This window comes from Rhinopithecus roxellana, chromosome 13, assembly GCF_007565055.1.
Source record: "Rhinopithecus roxellana isolate Shanxi Qingling chromosome 13, ASM756505v1, whole genome shotgun sequence".
Classification (NCBI taxonomy): domain Eukaryota; kingdom Metazoa; phylum Chordata; class Mammalia; order Primates; family Cercopithecidae; genus Rhinopithecus; species Rhinopithecus roxellana.
The window spans coordinates 64,535,906-64,555,686 of record NC_044561.1 but is presented as its reverse complement, the minus strand read 5'-3'; the positions used below and the strand labels follow the sequence as shown (position 1 = coordinate 64,555,686).

General features: G+C 37.7%; 1 protein-coding gene across 6 annotated transcripts in view; it reads right to left on the bottom strand.

The window, feature by feature from the left end:
• Positions 1 to 19,781, bottom strand: part of NCAM2 (neural cell adhesion molecule 2) — a 570,822-nt gene that overhangs the window by 124,810 nt on the left and 426,231 nt on the right. For all 6 annotated transcript variants that reach the window (XM_030915246.1, XM_030915247.1, XM_030915248.1 and 3 more), the window contains one exon: positions 7,707 to 7,894. In XM_030915246.1, the coding sequence (XP_030771106.1) occupies positions 7,707 to 7,894 (188 nt within the window). The remainder of the gene's footprint in view (positions 1 to 7,706; positions 7,895 to 19,781) is intronic.

The following is a 19,781-nucleotide window of genomic DNA, read 5'->3' as shown; positions in this document are numbered from 1 at the left end:
CCAAATATGTGATATTTCTCTCCCTGTTTTGAGTTATTGAACATATAATACTAATGAAGGACGAAGGATCATTCTTAAAGAAATCTTTCCAGGAACATATTGTGCAAGAAAATGTTGCTCTTTGCAACAATACTTATAGACAGGTACTTTTTCTCGCTATCTAATAACAGCATCTTGCCTGCATTTCATGTTCAATTCCTATCGTTCTTTTTTCAGTCTAGGTAGAAAATAGCTGACCTCTATCCTTACACCTTTGAAATCCATAATTAAGTTAACCTTTAGGGATTCTATTGGTGAACACTGAGACAAACCCTGTAATTCTAATGTACAGAAATTCTGAAGTATCAATTTAGATAAGAGATTTGATGATAGTAATAGATATAATTTTCAATCTCTGTAACTACTATTAAGAGAGAATATGCTTACAAGAGTTGCTGTTAATTTCAACTCTATCCCAAAAGAGGGAAAAATGATTTTGTGGTAATGGGAGGCTATTAACTAAGAGTGCAATTTTGAGGCCCATTGAAGATGATAATTCTGAAAGAGTACAGAAAAGCTGTGTCATTCATTTTCTAGTCAGCTGTCCATCTAGAAACAATCATAGGAATGAGCTTAGCATTTGTAACAGCTCTTACATAATCACTGCTAAGTGATTAAAATATTCCTTTTTCTTATGTGTAGCTTTTAATAAGCAAGGCTAATTTAACTCTAAACTAATTGTTCCAATGAGAAAGGGATTTAACCAAAAATTCTTATTCTATATGCATATGAGAAAGTTATTTGCAAATTCAACAGAGAAGAATGTGTCCACTGAATCAATACCATGCCAAGACAGGATAGCCACAACAAAGAAACGTGACTATTACACAGCTCCTTAAGATTAATAATTTAAGTAGAGCCATTTTCATTGGAACAATTTCTTAAAAGCTCAGTTCATTTTTTTGGTGGTGTTCTTGGGAGTTCAGCTATCAACAGATAAAAGTTTATCTTAAATAAGGAATCTTTTATCATGTTGTATGCTTAATAAATAAAGAAAACACCCATCATGGCATAGATTAAAACACACACACACACACACACACACACACACACACATCTGCACACATGCTCTAGATATAATCTGGCCAAATCATGTACCCTGAAGCTTATTTGATGTATTCTAAGAAAGCAACATAAAACCAAAGTCCAATAGTGGTTTTACACTTAAACCCAGCACAATGAAATGTTATATAATTGTATGAAAATATAAGATGACAAGGGTGTATTATAGAACATCAAGTAAAAATATTTAAATGTTTAAAAAGCGCAAAGCATTGAAAATATTGATCAAGAAACATCTACTGATAAACATTTACTGATAAACATCTACTAGAAACATCTACTGATAAAACTATTTCTTCATATTTAAATACAGGCATACCTGTTTTATTGTGTCTGTCTTTATCGTGCTTGAAAGATAGTGTTTGTTTTTTTTCTTTTTACAAATTGAAGGTTTGTGGCGATCCTGCATTAAAGCAATCTATCAGCACCATTTGTTTTTTTACACTTGATGTTCTAGGGTACATGAGCACAACGTGCAGGTTTGTTACATATGTATACATGTGCCATATTGGTGTGCTGCACCCATTAACTCCTCATTTACATTAGATATATCTCCTAATGCTATCCCTCCCCCCTCGCCCCACTGCACAAGAGGCCCCGGTGTGTGATGTTTCCCTTCCTGTGTCCAAGTGATCTCATTGTTCAATTCTCACTTATGAGTGAGAACATGCGGTGTTTGGTTTTCTGTTCTTGCAATAGTTTGCTGAGAATGATGGTTTCCAGCTGCATCCGTGTCCCTACAAAGGCCACAAACTCATCCTTTTTAATGGCTGCATAGTATTCCATGGTGTATATGTGCCACATTTTCTTAATTCAGTCTGTCATTGATGGACATCGGGGTTGGTTCCAAGTCTTTGCTATTGTGAATAGGGCCACAATAAAAATACGTGTACATGTGTCTTTATAGCAGCATGATTTATAATACTTTGAGTATATATCCAGTAATGGGATGGCTGGGTCAAATGGTATTTCTAGTACTAGATCCTTGACGAATCGCCACACTGTTTTCCACAACGTTTGAACTAGTTTACAGTCGCACCAACAGTGTAAAAGTGTTCCTATTTCTCCACATCCTCTCCAGCACCTGTTGTTTCTGACTTTTTAATGATCACCATTCTAACTGGCAGCTCCATTTTTTCAACAACAGTTACCCATGTCCTATCTCTCTGACTTTTTGGTAATTCTCTCAATATTTTAAACTTTGCATTATTATTAAATTTGCTATGGTGATCTGTGATCAGTAATCTTCGATGGTGCTAGTGTAACTGTTTTGGGGAACCACAAACTGTGCCCCTAAGACAGTGAACTTAATTGATAAATGTGTGTTCTGACTGTTCCACTGACTGGCCATACCCCCATCTCTCTCCCTCCTCTTTAGCTGCCTTATTCTGTGAGACACAATAATATTAAAATTAGGCCAAATTATAATCCTACAATGGCCTCTAAGTGTTCAGGTTAAAGGAAGAGTCACAATCTCCCACATTAAATCAAAAGCTTAAGTGAGGAAGCTTAGTGATTAAGCTTAGTGAGGAAGGCATGGCAAAACCAAGATAGGCTAAAACAGAAGCCTATTGCAACAAACAGCCAAGTGGTAAATGTGAAGAGACAGTTCCTGAAAAAAGTCAAAAGTACTACACTAGTGGACACACAAATGATAAGAAAGCTAAACAGCCTTACTTATGTTATGGAGAAATATTCTATTGGTCTGGGTAGAAGACAAAGCCAACCACAATACTCCCTTAAGCCAAAGCCTAAGTCAAAGCCTAAGCCAGAGCAAAGACCTAACACACATCAATTCAGTGAAGCCTGACAGAGGTGAGGAAGCTGCAGAAGAAGAGTTTGAAGCTGGCAGGGGTTAGTTCATGAGGCTTAAGGGAAGAAGCTATCTCTATAACATTAAAAATACAAGGTGAAGCAGTAAATGCTGATGTAGAAGCTGCAGCACGTTATCCAGAAGATCGAGCTAAGATCATTGATGGAAGTGACTATACTAAAAAATAGAATTTAAAATAGATGAAACAGTTTTCTATTGCAAGAAGATGTCACCTAGACTTTTATAGCTAGAGATGAGATGTAAAGGGCAGGCTTCAAACTTCAAAGGACCTGTTGAATCTCTTTTTAGGGGCTAATACAGCTAGTGACTTAAGTTCAAGTGATTGTTCATTTATCATTATAACAATCCTAGGGTCTTTAATAATTATGCTAAATAGACTCTGCCTGTGTTCTACCCATGGGAAAACTAAGCCTGGTTGACAGGACATCTGTTTACAGCATGGTTTATTGACTATTTTAAGCCCACTGTTGAGATATAGTGCTGAGAAAAAAAAAAAAAAAAGATTCCCTTCAAACTAGTCGTGCTCATTGACAATGGACCTAGTCACCCAAGAGCTCTGATGAACATATACAAAGATATTAATGTTGTTTCCATGCTGGCTAACCCAACATCCATTCTGAAGCCTGTGGACCAAGGAGTTAGTTCAACTTTCAAGTCCTAGTACTTAAGAAATACAATGTGTGGCCAGTGCGGTGGCTGACACCTGTAATTTCAGCACTTTGGGAGGCTGAGGTGGGCGGATTACGGGGTCAGGAGATCGAGACCATCCTGGTTAACACGGTGAAACCCCATCTCTACTAAAAACACAAAAAGTTAGCCGGACATGGTGGCGGCGCCTGTAGTCCCAGCTACTCAGGAGGCTGAGGCAGGAGAATGGTGTGAACCCAAGAGGGGGAGCTTGCGGTGAGCTGAGATCGCGCCACTGCACTCCAGCCTGGGCCACACAGCGAGACTCCGTCTCAAAAAAAAAAAAAAAAATACAGAAATACAAGATTTAAGGCTACAGCTGCCATAAAACAGTGATTCCTCTGAGGGATCTGGGAAAAGTAAAAGTCAACTGAAAATCTTCTGAAAAGGACTCACCATGCTGACGCCATTAAGAATTACTTGTGACTCATGGGAGAAAGTGAAAATGTCAACATTAATAAGAGTCTGAAAGAAGTTGATTCCAGCCCTCATGGATGACTTTGAGGGGTTCAAGACTTCAGCGAAGGAAGTAACTGCAGATGTGGTGGAAATAGAGAGCTAGGATTAGAAATGGAGCCTGAAGAAGTGAATGAATTGCTGCAATCTGATGATAAAACTCTAACAGATGGGAAATTGCTCTTTATGGAAGAGCAAATAAAGTGGTTTCTGGTGGTAGAATTTACTCCTTCTGAAGATGCTTGAAAAATGTTGAAATGATCACCCAAGATTTAGAATATTACATAAGCTTAGTTGATAAAGCAGTGGCGGGGTTTGAGAGGATTGACTTCATTTTCTAAAGATGTCCTGCTCTAAGTAAATGCTAACAAACAGTATTATATGTTGTTAGCCTTATAGCATCACCTGCTACACAGAGATCTTTCATGAAAGGAAGTGTTAATTAACAAAGTGCTTCACCGTTGCCTTATTTTAGTAAATTGCCACAGCAAATTCCACCTTCAGCAATCAACATTCTGACCAGTAAGCAGTCACCAACCTCGCGACAAGACTCTTCACCAATGAAGAACATTACAGCTTGCTTAAAGCTCAAATGATTCCCAGCAATTTTTAGTAACTAAGTATTTTTCAGTTATGTTACACAGACCTTTTTATACATCATGCTTTTGCACACTTAATAGACTATAGTGCCAATATAACTTTTATATGCATTGAAAAACCAAAAACCTGTGTGACTGGCTCTATAGTGATATTTACTTTATTGAGGTGCTCTTGGAACTAAACCTGCAATATCTCTGAGGTATATCTGTATCCAGCTAAAAATACTGATATTAATTCATGATATTAGGTTTGGACAGAGTATAGTGAAGTAACAAATATAGTTTTGAATATCTAAATATAAGCTGAGTGTATAATATTAATAAAGAAGCTTGCTAGGCTTTTTCTTAAACCTAAAAATATTTCTTCTATGTATTCCATGATAAGAAAGTCATGGACACAACAGTCAGCATCTCTATTTAGGATATGAACGAAAGATACAGACAATGCAAAGTACAATATTATTCCAACAAACCTATTAGAAACCCATTCCTTCTTTCAATGTTTGCCCATATATTGAAAAGTTGTGTAATTTCCTCAGGATGTGGTCAGTTAAAAAAATAAGTTTTGATGATCTTGACCTTTACAGATGCATTTATTGGCAGTAACTTAAATAATGTACTGAATATTTGGTTATATTTTAAAATGCATAATTTTAAGTTTGAATATATATACTTAAAGAAAAAAACTTAAACTCAATTCCATAAATTTATTACTGACAATTTGTTAAGTGTAAACTTTTTTCTATGTTTCATTTTATATTCTTAAGAATTAGCACATATATGACTTTTACAATCATTATTAAACAAAAGTAACTGTCTCAAGCAACTGTATATACTAATAATTAAATATTAGTAATGCTCATTGTTGCTTTCTCTTTATGTTATTTTTTGTTATGCCATGTTTTCAAGTTGTGTTAGTCACACATGTATATTTTTCATTCAGAATTTAAATTTAATTTGTGAGAGTATACACAAAAACATGTCTGTTTAAAGTCAGTGGTTTAGCCAACAGATCACCTGGCTGTGTGTCAAGTAAACCAAAATTGTGTTTTTGTTTTTTAATTTTATTTTGGAGTGTGGAGGGATGTCTTCAGACAGAAGCTTAAATAGCATAAACTATATACTATGTTGTATGTATAAAATGTTCCTTCACATTAAATATAGAGAATTATGAGTTGGCTGAGGAACTAAAAAATGTCAAGATGAAGCAAAGCAGAAATTACACATTAGTCTGTCATTTACTCATGAACTTCAATCCACTTGTTATGGACCAAACTGCCCGCCTCCTCACTCTGCCCATTCATATACTGAAACCCTAACTTCCAGTGTGAATGAATTTGGAGATAGGATCTTTAAGAAGGTAATTAAGGTTAAATGAGATAGTAAGAGTGGGACCTACTCCAACAGGACTGGTATCCTTGTAAAACAAGAGGAAGACACCAGAACTCTGTGTGCGCACAGAGGAAAGGGCACGTGAGGACACAGCCAGAAGGTGGTCAAGTACAAGTTCAGGGAAGGGTCCTCTGTAGAAAGCCACCCTGCAGGCACCATGATATTGAACCTCTACCCTCCAGAACTGTAAATTTCTGTGATTTTAATCATCCTGTCCATGGTAATTTATTAAGGTATTCAAGGAGACTACACCCTACACAAAACAAGTTAAATCTAACCTGAGCTTTTCACTAACGTAAAACATATAACATTTAGTTTAAAACTGCCCAGATGTTTTTATGAAATTGACATCCCTGTCAAGTCACAAATAGTTAGTTCTTCTAAAACAATTTGAAAGAAACTTCTTTACATTGAAATTGATTTAGACAAAGTGATTTAATTACCAACCACTCAGCCATGCAAATATTTGCAGACGTGATATCTAAATCCCCCTATCAAACAATTTTTTTTTAAGTCTAAATGGCATCAATGAGGATACTTTAAGTTAATGCAGTACGGATATTAGATGGTATTCTAAAACGTGCATTTCATTTAGTTTATGTAAACTGAATTAGTGAATAAAATGTAGCAACCTTTCAGCAAATAAGACTGTGTGGAAAAGATTCCCAATTTTCCTAACCACATCATAATTTGGAAAGGGTGATGATCAGTTTCATAGATTTTTAAATATGTTTTAGAAATTGATACACACATACACACACTCCAATTAATAAATAAGAAGCATTTTATTCAAACAGTGTTTAAAGGCCAATTACTTGGCAATATAAAAACAATTATACAAAATCTTATTTTTAGTAATAAAACAAAAGATAATGAACAAGCAAATTTCATTTATTTTGGAATTTACACTAGAATTGTAAAAATCTATCCAATAGATTGCATTTATTCCTGCCAGACTGAAAAGAAAAAAAGCTATAATGAAAGTATCAACATTGAAGACAAATTTGTAGCACTCAATAACTATTAAATTACCAACTTTTTCTTCCTGGATTTTCCATAATTTTTTTTCCTTTCTTTTTTTTTTTTTTTTTTTTTTTTTGAGACAGAGTCTTGCTCAGTTACCAGGCTGGAGTGCAGTGGCACAATCTCGGCTCACTGCAACCTCCACCTCCCAGATTCAAGCGATTCTCCTGCCTCAGCCTCCCGAGAAGCTGGGACTACAGGTGTGTACCACCACACCCAGCTAATTTTTGTATTTTCAGCAGAGATGGGGTTTCACCATGTTGACCAGGATCACCTGACCTTGTGATCCGCCCGCCTCAGGCCTCCCAAAGTGCTGGGATTACAGGCGTGAGCTATGGCGCCCTGCCATATAATTGTTTTCATTCCTAAAAGTGCATTCATAAAAATAGTGGTCTTTGCTATATAGCCACACTTCTATATAAGTGAATAGACTTTCATACACTTATCATTAATGAGCCATGATCCAATGGACCTTTAAGTAAATAACTGTAAAATATATACACTATGATTTCTCTCTCTCTCATTGTATATAGGTATATGAAGATATTTAAATATATTCTGAAATAATAGTTGCTAAAATAATACAATTTGTTCATGTATACATGTGGACTTACCTCTAATATCATCTTTCTTCCTGTACTATATGTCTTTAAATTGGTCGTGTTTTTAGCAGGTAAGACTAATTTCTCTCTTCTCCAGTGAATTGATGCTGGTGGATTCGATTTCACATCACAACTTATATTGATAGGATTTCCTTCCCAAGAGTAATAAATTGTTTGGTTTGATATGAACTTGGGGGCATCTGTAATACAATATAATAAAATAATTATAGGCATTTTCTTTAAGTTAAATAATCATTTAAGTAGTATAAGCATTAGAAATCTTTGCTTGACTATAAAAAGAAGCCATATAATTCTAATATTTTTTTTTTTTTTTTTTTTTTGAGATGGAGTCTCCCTCTGTCGCCCAGGCTGGAGTGCAGTGGCGCGATCTCAGCTCATTGCAAGCTCTGCCTCCAGGGTTCACACCATTCTCCTGCCTCAGCCTCCCAAGTAGCTGGGACTACAGGCGCCGCCACCACACCTGGCTAATTTTTTTGTATTTTTAGTGGAGATGGGGTTTCACCCTGTTAGCCAGGATGGTCTCGATCTCCTGAACTTGTGATCCGCCCACGTCAGCCTCCCAAAGTGCTGGGATTACAGGCGTGAGCCACTGCGACTGGCCTAATTTTGTGTATTTAACATAGGGCATCAGAACTCACAAAAATATATGTCATTTGAATATTTTTATCACATAAGTTTAACAGGATTAACATACAAGCACTCATAAATTACCAATTATTAAAATGTAAGATAACCAGAGTTACATTTGCTCTTACTAATCTGACAAAAAATATCTATTGATTATGTTAATGACTATCTACTCGTGTAGAAACTATTTCTGGAACAAACTACTTTATAAAGTGAGAGTTTAGGAGAAAATCCAATAAAATAAATGGTTCTTTCCTCACTTTTTATTTTGTTTAAGTCATAGCCACTTTTTTGTATAAATTATTTTGAAGACTCAGGTATGAAATCTAAGTTGGAATGGCCACAATACAACCAAATAATATTTTTTCCCTAAAGTATCCATATTTCCCATTTTTACTAAACCACAGATGTCATAAATTAATCAACATTTAAACCAGGTACAGAAACACAAATACTGCATAATCTAATTTATACATGTGGAATCAAAAACAGTCAAATTCATAGAAAAAGACAGTAGATTGGTGGTTACCAGAGGCTGTGGTGGTTAAGAGGGATAGAAAGATGTTGGCCGAGGGGTTCAAAGATTCAGTTAGACAACAGAAGTAAGTTTTTGAGATGTATTACACAATAAAATGACAACAGTTAGTGTATCATGTGTTTCAAAATCGCTAAGACAGTACATTTCAAATGTTCTCATCACAAAAGTCCTGAGTATGTGAGGTGAAGAATTTAATCATTCCACACTATTGGACATATATGAAAACATCAAATTATATCCCATAAATATATACAACTAAATTAAAAAGGTCTAGAGGTGGCACATACATACATACACACACACAAATAGTGGATGGAAACAAAATAAAATCTGTGGCTGCTGCTTGTAAGCAAAATTTTGTACTGGAAATAGCATTGAGCTTGCCATCAAAATTGAGTGCCAACTCTGCCAAGTAGCAAAGATGTGACCTTGAGTTTCTGCTTATCAGTTTGGCCTTTTTTTCTTTTCTTTAAAGAATTTGTGAGTTGAACTAGATAAATTCTTTCCAAATTCCTTAACCTCTAAGAGTTCTTTAAAATTACTCTGGGACAAATTTTAAAAATAAACATGCATATCACTTTCAGGATACATAAGGTAGCACTAGACCATATAAAAAGTGACATTTGCTTTTCTGAAGAATTATGTAAGCTACTTGGGATAATAATTATTTCATGTTTGTAGAAGCCTCTGGTGCAATTTACTACATACACATGCAGGAATTGATATACATATGTTTGTACAATAAGGTGCCTGTAATCCCTGGTACTTGGGAGGCTGAGGCACGAGAATCACTTGAACCCAGGAGATGGAGGCTGCAATGAGCCAAGATTGCATCACTGCACTCCAGCCTGGGCAACAAAGTTAGACTACATCTCAGGAAAAAAAAAAAAAAAGTTACTTGGTAAATATTTTAATAACTGAATATCTTTCAAACAGAGACTACATGAGGGTAAATAATGCAGTGGTCCTTGGTGATAAATGTATTATCTTAAGACTCCAAAATCTTCTCAATAAGTATATAGTTAATAAAAATTGTGCATTACTATATAGACTGTAAGAAAAGGAATACTGCAAACATTCAAAATATACAAACATACAAACTTTGTAATGTGTCTATAGACATTAAAAACAAAGAAATATGCTCTTTTAGCTGTTATCACAATGAAACAATCCCTAATGATAAATTATTTAGATTTAATAAAATGGCAGCTGTACAGGCAGAAGTCTGACCTAGAACATTTATTCTTAAATCCCTGCCCTTGAATCTCTGACATTACATTGCCAGCATCACATGAAACAGTGACATATGCCAGGATCTGAATCTGTCACCTTCCTCAATGCTTCATTCAGAACAAGCTTATTTTCAGCCCAATCTTTTCCATACTAGGAGATACCAAAGAAACTTTTAAGCATGTCTTTAGACTTGGTACCAAGTTATACTTGTTTTGATAAATGCCCCCTCCCTGCCTTTTTTTTTTTTCTTATTGCTGAGACTTGGAGGTGAACTTGGAGTCAGTACTGATCACTGCATTCCCCTGCAGTATGGGATTTCTTGACTTGATTACTTGCTTAATGCAAGCTTTCTACTTTCTTTTGTAATTCCTCCTCTGGCTCTGAAATCTTTTTTCTGAGCCTAGTTCATTTGTGGTTGGTACCTGTGACCTAAGAAAAGTCTTCTTTCTTGCTGAGTGCTGGCCTGCATTACTGAATTCTGCCTGTGTCTGAGCAGGGTGAAGCTGATAACAAAGCATAACACAGGCTCTGGGAACTGAAATATACAAGTCTTTGAACTGAATTTCCACCAGGTGATGAATATGAGAACAAGGCAACTCACTATAACACTCACGATATACAATTCACTTTCTAAATCAAATTGAAAAGGCATTACTAGGGAAATAATTCATAATAAAAATAAGTTTTTAAAAATCATATTGATAGTATGAATAGACATTGTCCTTGTAAAACTGTATTATGATTGTATTGTAGATTATGTCTTACATACTCTTCAAAACATTCACATATTAGAGTGAAATATCTTCCTCTTTTCCAGTCATAATACTCTGTGGCAATTTTCAAATGCCCTTTTTAATATTATATTTTAAGAACTACAAATAATAGAAATAGTTATTTTCAGAAGTAATAGTGTTACAGTGAAACAGCAAAAGAACTGTCATAACTAACTCCATTTTTGTTTAAGGAGCCTTTATCCATTCTCACATGTAGCATGTAGGTTAGAATAATTTTATAACACTCATAACATGCAAAGACAGCAATCATACAATTTTCAAAACTAATTCTGGGGTTAAAGGGAAAGTATGTAAAAATTAACCATATTTCTCATTAAATATTTATAGTAACATTATGACTTGATCAAAGACAAAAAAGTTTCCAACCCCATTGGATCCTCACTGACACTCAGATGTCTGCAACCCTTGGTCACCTCTTGATCCTAATCCCGTCCTCTTCCCCCTCCCTGCCCTTAACAAAAAAGAGGCTGAAATTTGTACTGACTTAATATGGTAGTTTAGGATGCTAGTCCACCATTTTCTTGGTTTGCTGGCTCTCAGAATAAATCTGCTTTTCCTCCCGCCAACTCTCGTCTCTCATGTTTGGCTTTCAAGTGGTGAGCAGCTGAACTTAGATTTGGTTATAATAGGGTGTCAATTTTAAAAGCTTTGTCACTGATTTCTCACCACTAAAGCAGAATATAGAGAAATACCATTCACATCTCTCAATATTTGGTATGAGCTCTCTTGTCCAGTTCATAGTCACTACCTGGTCAGTTTTAGAAGCCCCTTGCTGGCTTACTCACCTACCAGTTTCTACTTTAAGCGAATGTAACTATCCTGCCTAATATCTTTTAAAGATCCTATTCACACTCCTTAAATCCAAACTTTTATGACTCTTTACAAAGCTTCACATAAACTATCTATGCCTATTTGTGACCTTACACACATTTAGATTAACTCTTTTTCTTAAACCTTAATCATCCTGAACTCTTTTGTGCTTTCAGCCCTTTGTTCTAGCTGTCTCAATCTGCCTAATCACAATTTTTCTTCTTTTTACATTTTTATTTCAATAAGTTTTTCGGGAACAGGTGGTGTTTGGTTCTAAAGATAAGTTATTTAGTGCCGATTTGTGGGATTTTGGTATACCCATCACCCGAGCAGTATCTACTGTATCCAATGTCTAGTATTTTATTCCTCACCTACTCTCACCCTTTTCCCTCAGTTCCCAAAGTCCATTGTATCATTCTTCTGCCTTTGAATCCTCATAGTGTAGTTCCCACTTATGAGTATGAACATTCAATGTTTGGTGTTCCATTCCTGAGTTACATCACTTAGAATAATGGTCTCCAAATCCAACCAGGTTGCTACAAATGCCATTATTTTGTTCCTTCATATGGCTGAATAGTATTCACACACACTACATTTTCTTTATCCACTTATTGATTAATGGACATTTGGGCTGGTTCCATACTTTTGCAGTTGCTAATTGTGCTGCTATAAACATGTATGTGCAAGTGTTTATTTCTCTGGGTAGATATCCAGTAGTGGGATTGTTGGATAAAATGGCAGATCTACTTTTAGTTCTTTATGGAATCTCCACACAGTTTTCCATAGTGGTTGTGACGGCAGTGACAGTCCATCTGGAGCAGCCACTGTGAAGATGCCAGCTGCAGTTGGGGAGGTCTGGCTGGGGCTGTATACTCCACAGAGCTTGCAGGGGCCAGGAACAGGAAGAAGCCCTGCCTCCTACTGAGTAGGTGGGGTGGGAGCCCTGTACTCCCTTGTGCAGGTGCAGCCACACAGTCATGCTCTGTTCTCGGGAGGTGAGGAAGCTTCCCTTCCCCCACAGGCTGGGAAGTGCATGCTCCCATCCCTGGCCTCTCCTCACTCCTGATGCCTGCTCTGATTTTGGAGCAAAGTTGTGGCCCAGCCCAGGTGCTGTCCCATCCCATCTAGGTGTGTGCACACTCATGGAGGTGCTGACACACCTGCCCCCTGCTACCTCGACCCCCTCCAGACATTGAGCACCCAGGAGAACAGGAGGGAGGCTAATGGAGGACTAAGGGTGGCTCAGCAGGGGCCTACAGGCACGCCTTGGCATGAAAAGCCTGGGGCCATGGACACCATGTTGATGGCAGCAGGAGGCAGACAGGCTCCTGGCCAGAAAGCTGAGGGTCTCCTGTGAAACACCACCTTCAATCCAGGGACAGCCTGAAGCCTGGGGGTAGGACTGCAAGTGCTGTGTGGAATCACGGCCCAGAGTGATAATTTATGGTGCTTTTTCCAGGCCTACCTATGGCCAACTGTAGATCAATCAGCACACACTTCCTCCTTCTGAACCCATAAAAACCTCACTCAGCCAGAGTTGGACAGATGTCAGGATGACCTGCTGGTGGATAGAGCTACCAACTTAGGGTCTCCTGAGAGCCTTTCTGTAGCTCAGTGAAGCTCCTTTCCTCCTTGCTCGCCCACCACTTGTCTGTATACCTCATTCTTCCTGGACATGAGACAAGAACTCAGGACCTGCAGAATGGCAGGACTGAAAGAGCTACAAGACAAACAGGGCTGAAACATGCCCCCCCCACTTGCCACATTGCAGGCAATGAGAAAGACAGAAGAGCTGTGGTTCTGCTGGGAGACCAGACCTTGGGGGTCCCCATGTTCTGCTGGGAGACCAGACCTTGGGGGTCCCCATGCCAAGGCTGTGGCATGATGTAACACCATCTTCGGGGCTCTGCACTCCCTGGAGTCTCTGAGCTTTCAGGTACCATTGCATTCCCCTGGTCCAGATGATGGTGACTGCAGTGGAAGCCCCTTGAGATACACCTGGTTCAGCCTTGCATGGAGTGGCGCCTGGAGCTGCCTGCCCCACCACAGCAGCTGGAGTGCCTGGATGGACCCAGTGGCTGGACCCTGCAGTCGCCCACCCACACACCCCTTACCACTCCTGACCTGGTTCGCCCTTGGCAGGTATGGGATCTAGGCCAGTAGCATGAGCTGAGTGCAGCCTGCTTTGCCAAGTGGGCAGAATGAGCCCAGTGTAAGCAAGCAAAACCCAAGCAGAGGTACCACCAGCCACAGAAGTTTCCAGCTGGCAAAGTGACACCCTAAAGATCCCATGACAGTTGTACCAGTTTACGTCCCTACCAGCAGTCTAAAAGTGTTCCATTTTCGCCGTATATGTGCCAACACTATTGCTTTTTTATTTCTTTGATTATGGCTATTCTTTCAGGAGGGAGGTTGTATCACATTGTGGTTTTCATTTGCATTTCCCTGATTGTTAGTAATGTTGAGAATTTTACATATATTTGTTGCCAATTTGTATATCTTCTTTGAGAATTGCCTGTTCGTGTCCTTAGCCCACATATTGATGGTATTATTTATTTTTCTTGCTGATGTGAGTTCCTTGTAGATTCTCGATATTAGTCCTTTGTCGGACACACAATTTGTGAAGATTTTCTTCCACTCGGTGGGTTGACTGTTTACTACCTGACTTTTTTTTCTGTGCAGAAGCTTTTTAACTTAATTAAGTCCCATCTGTTTATCTTTGTTTTTATTGCATTTGCTTTTAGGTTCTTGGTCATGAAGTCTTTGCCTAAGCCAATGTGTAGAGGAATTTTCCCATGTTATCTTCTAGGATTTTTATGATTTCAGGTCTTAGATTTAAGTCTTTGATCTACCTTGAGTTGATTTTTGCTTAAAGTGGGAGATGAGGATGCAGTTTCATTTTTCTACATGTGACTTGCCAATTATTCCAGTACCGTTTGTTGAATAGGGTGTCCTTTCCCCACTTTATGTTTTTGTTTGCTTTGTCAAAGATCAGTTGACTATAAGTATTTGGCTTTATTTCTGAGTTCTCTATTTTGTTCCATTGGACTATGTGCCTATTTAATCCATGCTGTTTTGTTGGCTATAGCCGGATAGTAGAGTTGGGTAATGTGTTGCCTCCAGATTTGTTCTTTCTGCTTAGTATTGCTTTGGCTATGAGGGCTCTTTTATGGTTCCATATGAATTTTAGAATTATTTTTTCTAATTCTGTGAAGAATTATGGTGTTATTTTTATTAGAATTGAGTTGAATTTGTAGACTGCTTTTGGCAGTATGGTCAAAACCTAACCACTTTTGATATATTTCATTTTAATATACCCACGTATGTTCTATCTCCCTTATTTATAAATTCTTTTTCTTTTTTTTTTTTTCTTTGAGACAAAGTCTCACTCTGCAGCCCCAGTTATGAACCAGGAGTGCAGTGGCATGATCTCGTCTAACTGCCACCTCTTCTTCCCGGGTTCAAGTGGTGCTCCTACATCAGCCTCTCAAGAGCTGGGATTATAGGCATGCACCACCAGGCTTAGCTAATTTTTTGGTATTCTTAATAGAGATGGGGTTTCACCATGTTGCCCAGGCTAGTCTCAAACTCCTGACTTCAGGTGATCCACCTGCCTCGGCCTCCCAAAGTGTCGGGATTACAGGCATGAACCACCACACCCGGTCAGCCTAATTTACAAATTCAATGAAGGAAAGAACAATGTTACTTGCCTCACAGTTCTTCTACAGCACCTAAATATAAGTACCTATTCAGTCAATAACAGTAAAATCGATGAATGAAAACCAGGATAAGTATGTATTCTAGATGTCATCACTCCATTTAAAAGAGGATGAGAAATACACCCACATTTGTCTAATATTTCTAAAGACATAGAAACTTGGACTTCAATCCAGTGTTATATCTATTGTAACACATTGTCTTTCTTAGACCTTTATTATTATTTTGTAGAGAAGCTGTCCCCATACATTAACTCTATATTTAAAACAACCTGTAACACTCTGACTTTTTTTTTTCAGTCATTTAAATTTTCTCATTTGATTTATGCTGACGGAAACTACCAAGGGAGTAAAAGCTAATATATCCTTTGGCAGATTTAAAGGATAATTCAATTAATGATTTCATAGATTCAGTTCTCTGTGTTCTGTCATATGTAGAAAAAGCTATGGCAATTAACTGGACTCAGTCCATGTACCATGGGAATTCTAATGGCTATGTGGAATACTAAATTAGATGTGTGCTTACTGCCAGTTAACTGTAACACTGGATATGCAGTGTTTGTTCTAATTTTGAACAGCCAAGTTATGCATAAATCTCAGCATATTTTATGATCCTTGAATCATAAGAGAAATTTTTATTAAGGAATACCTATATGTGACTTCTTAGCACACACTAGCTTTCTCTCCAATTTGAGTTTCATTCATGATAAAATCTTTATTGGCCATAAGAAAACTTTGATAAATAAGGTGAATTATTCATATTTCTAATATTATTCCCCCTTTTCTCATCAGAATATCTTTCCTTTCTCAAAACATACATAAAATACTAATAAAAATATTGTAGCTGTACTTCCAATGGCTAATTTGTCTTCTATTTTTTATGTTATGTAATTGAATTTCTCATGAATAGGTGTATCATCTTTAAGTATAATTTCACTTATGTATTTAGAAAACAAAGCTTAAATGAACCTCTTTCATAAAAACTTCTGAGTTATCAAAGGAAGAATTATTGGTGATATAGATACATCAGTATTCAAGTTGTTTTATAAATACTAATAATGCCTGTTTATTTCAGAATTTGCATTTCAAAGCAAACCTGCATATACCTAAATAAAATTAAAATCTTGGTTTATTAAGATATGATCTTTAAATTTTTTTTTTTTTTTTTTTTTTTTTTTTTTTTTTGAGACGGAGTCTGGCTCTGTTGCCCAGGCTGGAGTGCAGTGGCGCAATCTCGGCTCACTGCAAGCTCCATCTCCCGGGTTCCCGCCATTCTCCTGCCTCAGCCTCCCGAGTAGCTGGGACTACAGGCGCCCGCCACCACGCCCGGCTAGTTTTTTGTATTTTTAGTAGAGACGGGGTTTCACCGTGTTAGCCAGGATGGTCTCGATCTCCTGACCTCGTGATCCGCCCGTCTCGGCCTCCCAAAGTGCTGGGATTACAGGCTTGAGCCACCGCGCCCGGCCGATCTTTAAATTTTATATATCCAATACTTATTAGGTTAATAAAGATCTCTTAGAATAATTAAAATAAGGTGCCAAAACAAAAAATTTTGGTCCGGTAAGAAAAAATTGTACTGGACAACTGTTTTAGCATTGATGACACCCTAGTATTTGCATCATAGAAATTAATCATTCTATGCTATCTGAAAAAAATCACAGAAAAACTACAGGGCTACAGTAACCAAAACAGCATGGTACTGATACAAGAGCGGACATACAAACCAATGGAGCAGAATAGAGAACCCAGAAATAAGAACACATATCTATAACTATCGATCTTCAACAAACTTGACAAAAACAAGCAATGGGAAAAGGATTCCCTGTTCAACAAATGGTGCTGGGATAGCTGGCTAGCCATATGCAGAAGACTGAAAATGGACCCCTTTCTTATACTGTATACAAAAATTAACCCAAGATGGATGAAAGACTTATATGTAAATCCCAAAATATAAAAACCCTGGAAGGCAACCTAGGTAATATCATTCAGGACATAAACACGGCAAAGATTTCATGATGAAGATGCCAAAATCAATCACAACAATAGCAAAAGTTGACAAATGGGATATAATTAAACTAAAGAGCTTCTGCACAGCAAAATAAACTATCAACAGAATAAACAGACAACCTACAGAACGGAAGAAAATTTTTTCAATCTATGCATCTGACAAAGGTCTAATATCTAGCATCTATAATAAACTTAAACAAATTTACAAGAAGAAAAACCCATTAAAAAGTGGGCAAAGAACATGAACAGACACTTCTCAAAAGAGGACATACATGTGGCCAACAATCATTTCATAAAAAGCTCAACATCACTGATCACTAGGGAAATGCAAATTGAAACCACAATGAGATACCCATCTCACATCAGTGAGAATCACTATTATTAAAAAGTCAACAACAACAGACCCTGGCTACGTTGTGGAGGAAAAGGAACACTGTTACACTGTTGATGGTAGTGTATATTAGTTCAGCCATTGTGGAAGACTGTGTGGGGATTCTTCAAAACCTAAAGACAGAAATAGCATTTGACCCAGCAATCCCATTACTGGGTATATACCCAAAGGAATGTAAATCATTCTAGTATAAAGACACAGGCATTTGTATGTTCACTGCAGCACTATCACAATAGTAAAGACATGGACTCAACCTAAATGTCCATCAATGATAGACTGGATAAAGAAAATGTGGTACAAGTTCACCACGGAATACTGTGTGGCCATAAAAAAGAATGATGTCATGTCCTCTGCAGGGACCTAGATGGAGCTGGAGGACATTATCCTTAGCAAACTAACTTAGGAACAGACAACCAATGCATCTTCTCACTTATAAGCTGGAGTTAAATGATGAGAATACATAGGCACATACAGGGGAACAACACGCATTGAGAACTATCAAAGGGTGGAGGGTGTGGGGAGAGAGGATCAGGACAAATAACTAATAGGTACTAGGCTTAATACCTGGATGATGAAATAATCTGTATACACACCAAAAAAACCCTCTGACTCAGGTTTACCGATGTAACAAACCTGTACTTGTACCCCTGAATTCAAAAGTTTTTTAAAAATTAGAATTTTTTTTTTTTTGGCATTAGACTGAACTCATTGATAATTGCTCTTACAATCTTAGCAAAATTATTAGCAGCCCAAGAAACATCAAAGATCATTTAAACAAAGAAGATTATAATAAAATAACTTTTACATAACCAGAAATGTTTCAAATGCTGATGCATGTGAAGAATTTTGAGATACCAAGAGTACTAGTCCGGGCGCGGTGGCTCAAGCCTGTAATCCCAGCACTTTGGGAGGCCGAGACGGGTGGATCACGAGGTCAGGAGGAATAGACCATCCTCGCTAACATGGTAAAACCCCGTCTCTACTAAAAAATACAAAAAAATTAGCCAGGTGGCGGCGCCTGTAGTCCCAGCTACTCGGGAGGCTGAGGCAGGAGGATGGCGGGAACCCGGGAGGCAGAGCTTGCAGTGAGCTGAGATCCGGCCATTGCACTCCAGCCTGGGCAACAGAGCGAGACTCCGTCTCAATAAAAAAAAAAAAAAAAGAGTACTAACAATAATTATTTAAAGGGGAGATTTGCTCTGTTCAAGACTTCATCTTCATTCCAAGGGCAGGAAATTTTTCATGTCCACAATACTAAAGCAGAGAGAATTTTAGTGTTGGTGAGCTGTAAATTTGAAATGAAGGGATCTATGTGAATAAATACACTAATTTGAATTAGTCATATATGTTTTAATATCACATTTGATTCAGATTAATTATCTGATTATTATTGTTTTAATGTTGTATTAGATTCAAATTCAATATTATCTCCTCCTTAGGTTCCACTTCAAAATACTGTGATGATGTTACCTTTCAAAGGGTTTTTTTTCTTATTGCTCATTTGTATACTATCTATGACCCATATTTTCTTTTTTTTTTTTTTTTTTTTTTTTTGAGACGGAGTCTCGCTCTGTCGCCCAGGCTGGAGTGCAGTGGCCGGATCTCAGCTCACTGCAAGCTCCGCCTCCCGGGTTCACGCCATTCTCCTGTCTCAGCCTCCGGAGTAGCTGGGACCACAGGCGCCCGCCACCTCGCCCGGCTAGATTTTTGTATTTTTTAGTAGAGACGGGGTTTCACCGTGTTAGCCAGGATGGTCTCGATCTCCTGACCTCGTGATCCGCCCGTCTCGGCCTCCCAAAGTGCTGGGATTACAGGCTTGAGCCACCGCGCCCGGCCCCACATATTTTCTTATAAGTACATTAAGTTATATGTTATTTTATGATGCTTTCTAAGCTATTCTACATAAGTAGATTCTGGTCCCCTAGGCTTACTGAAATATTTGTAAGTATG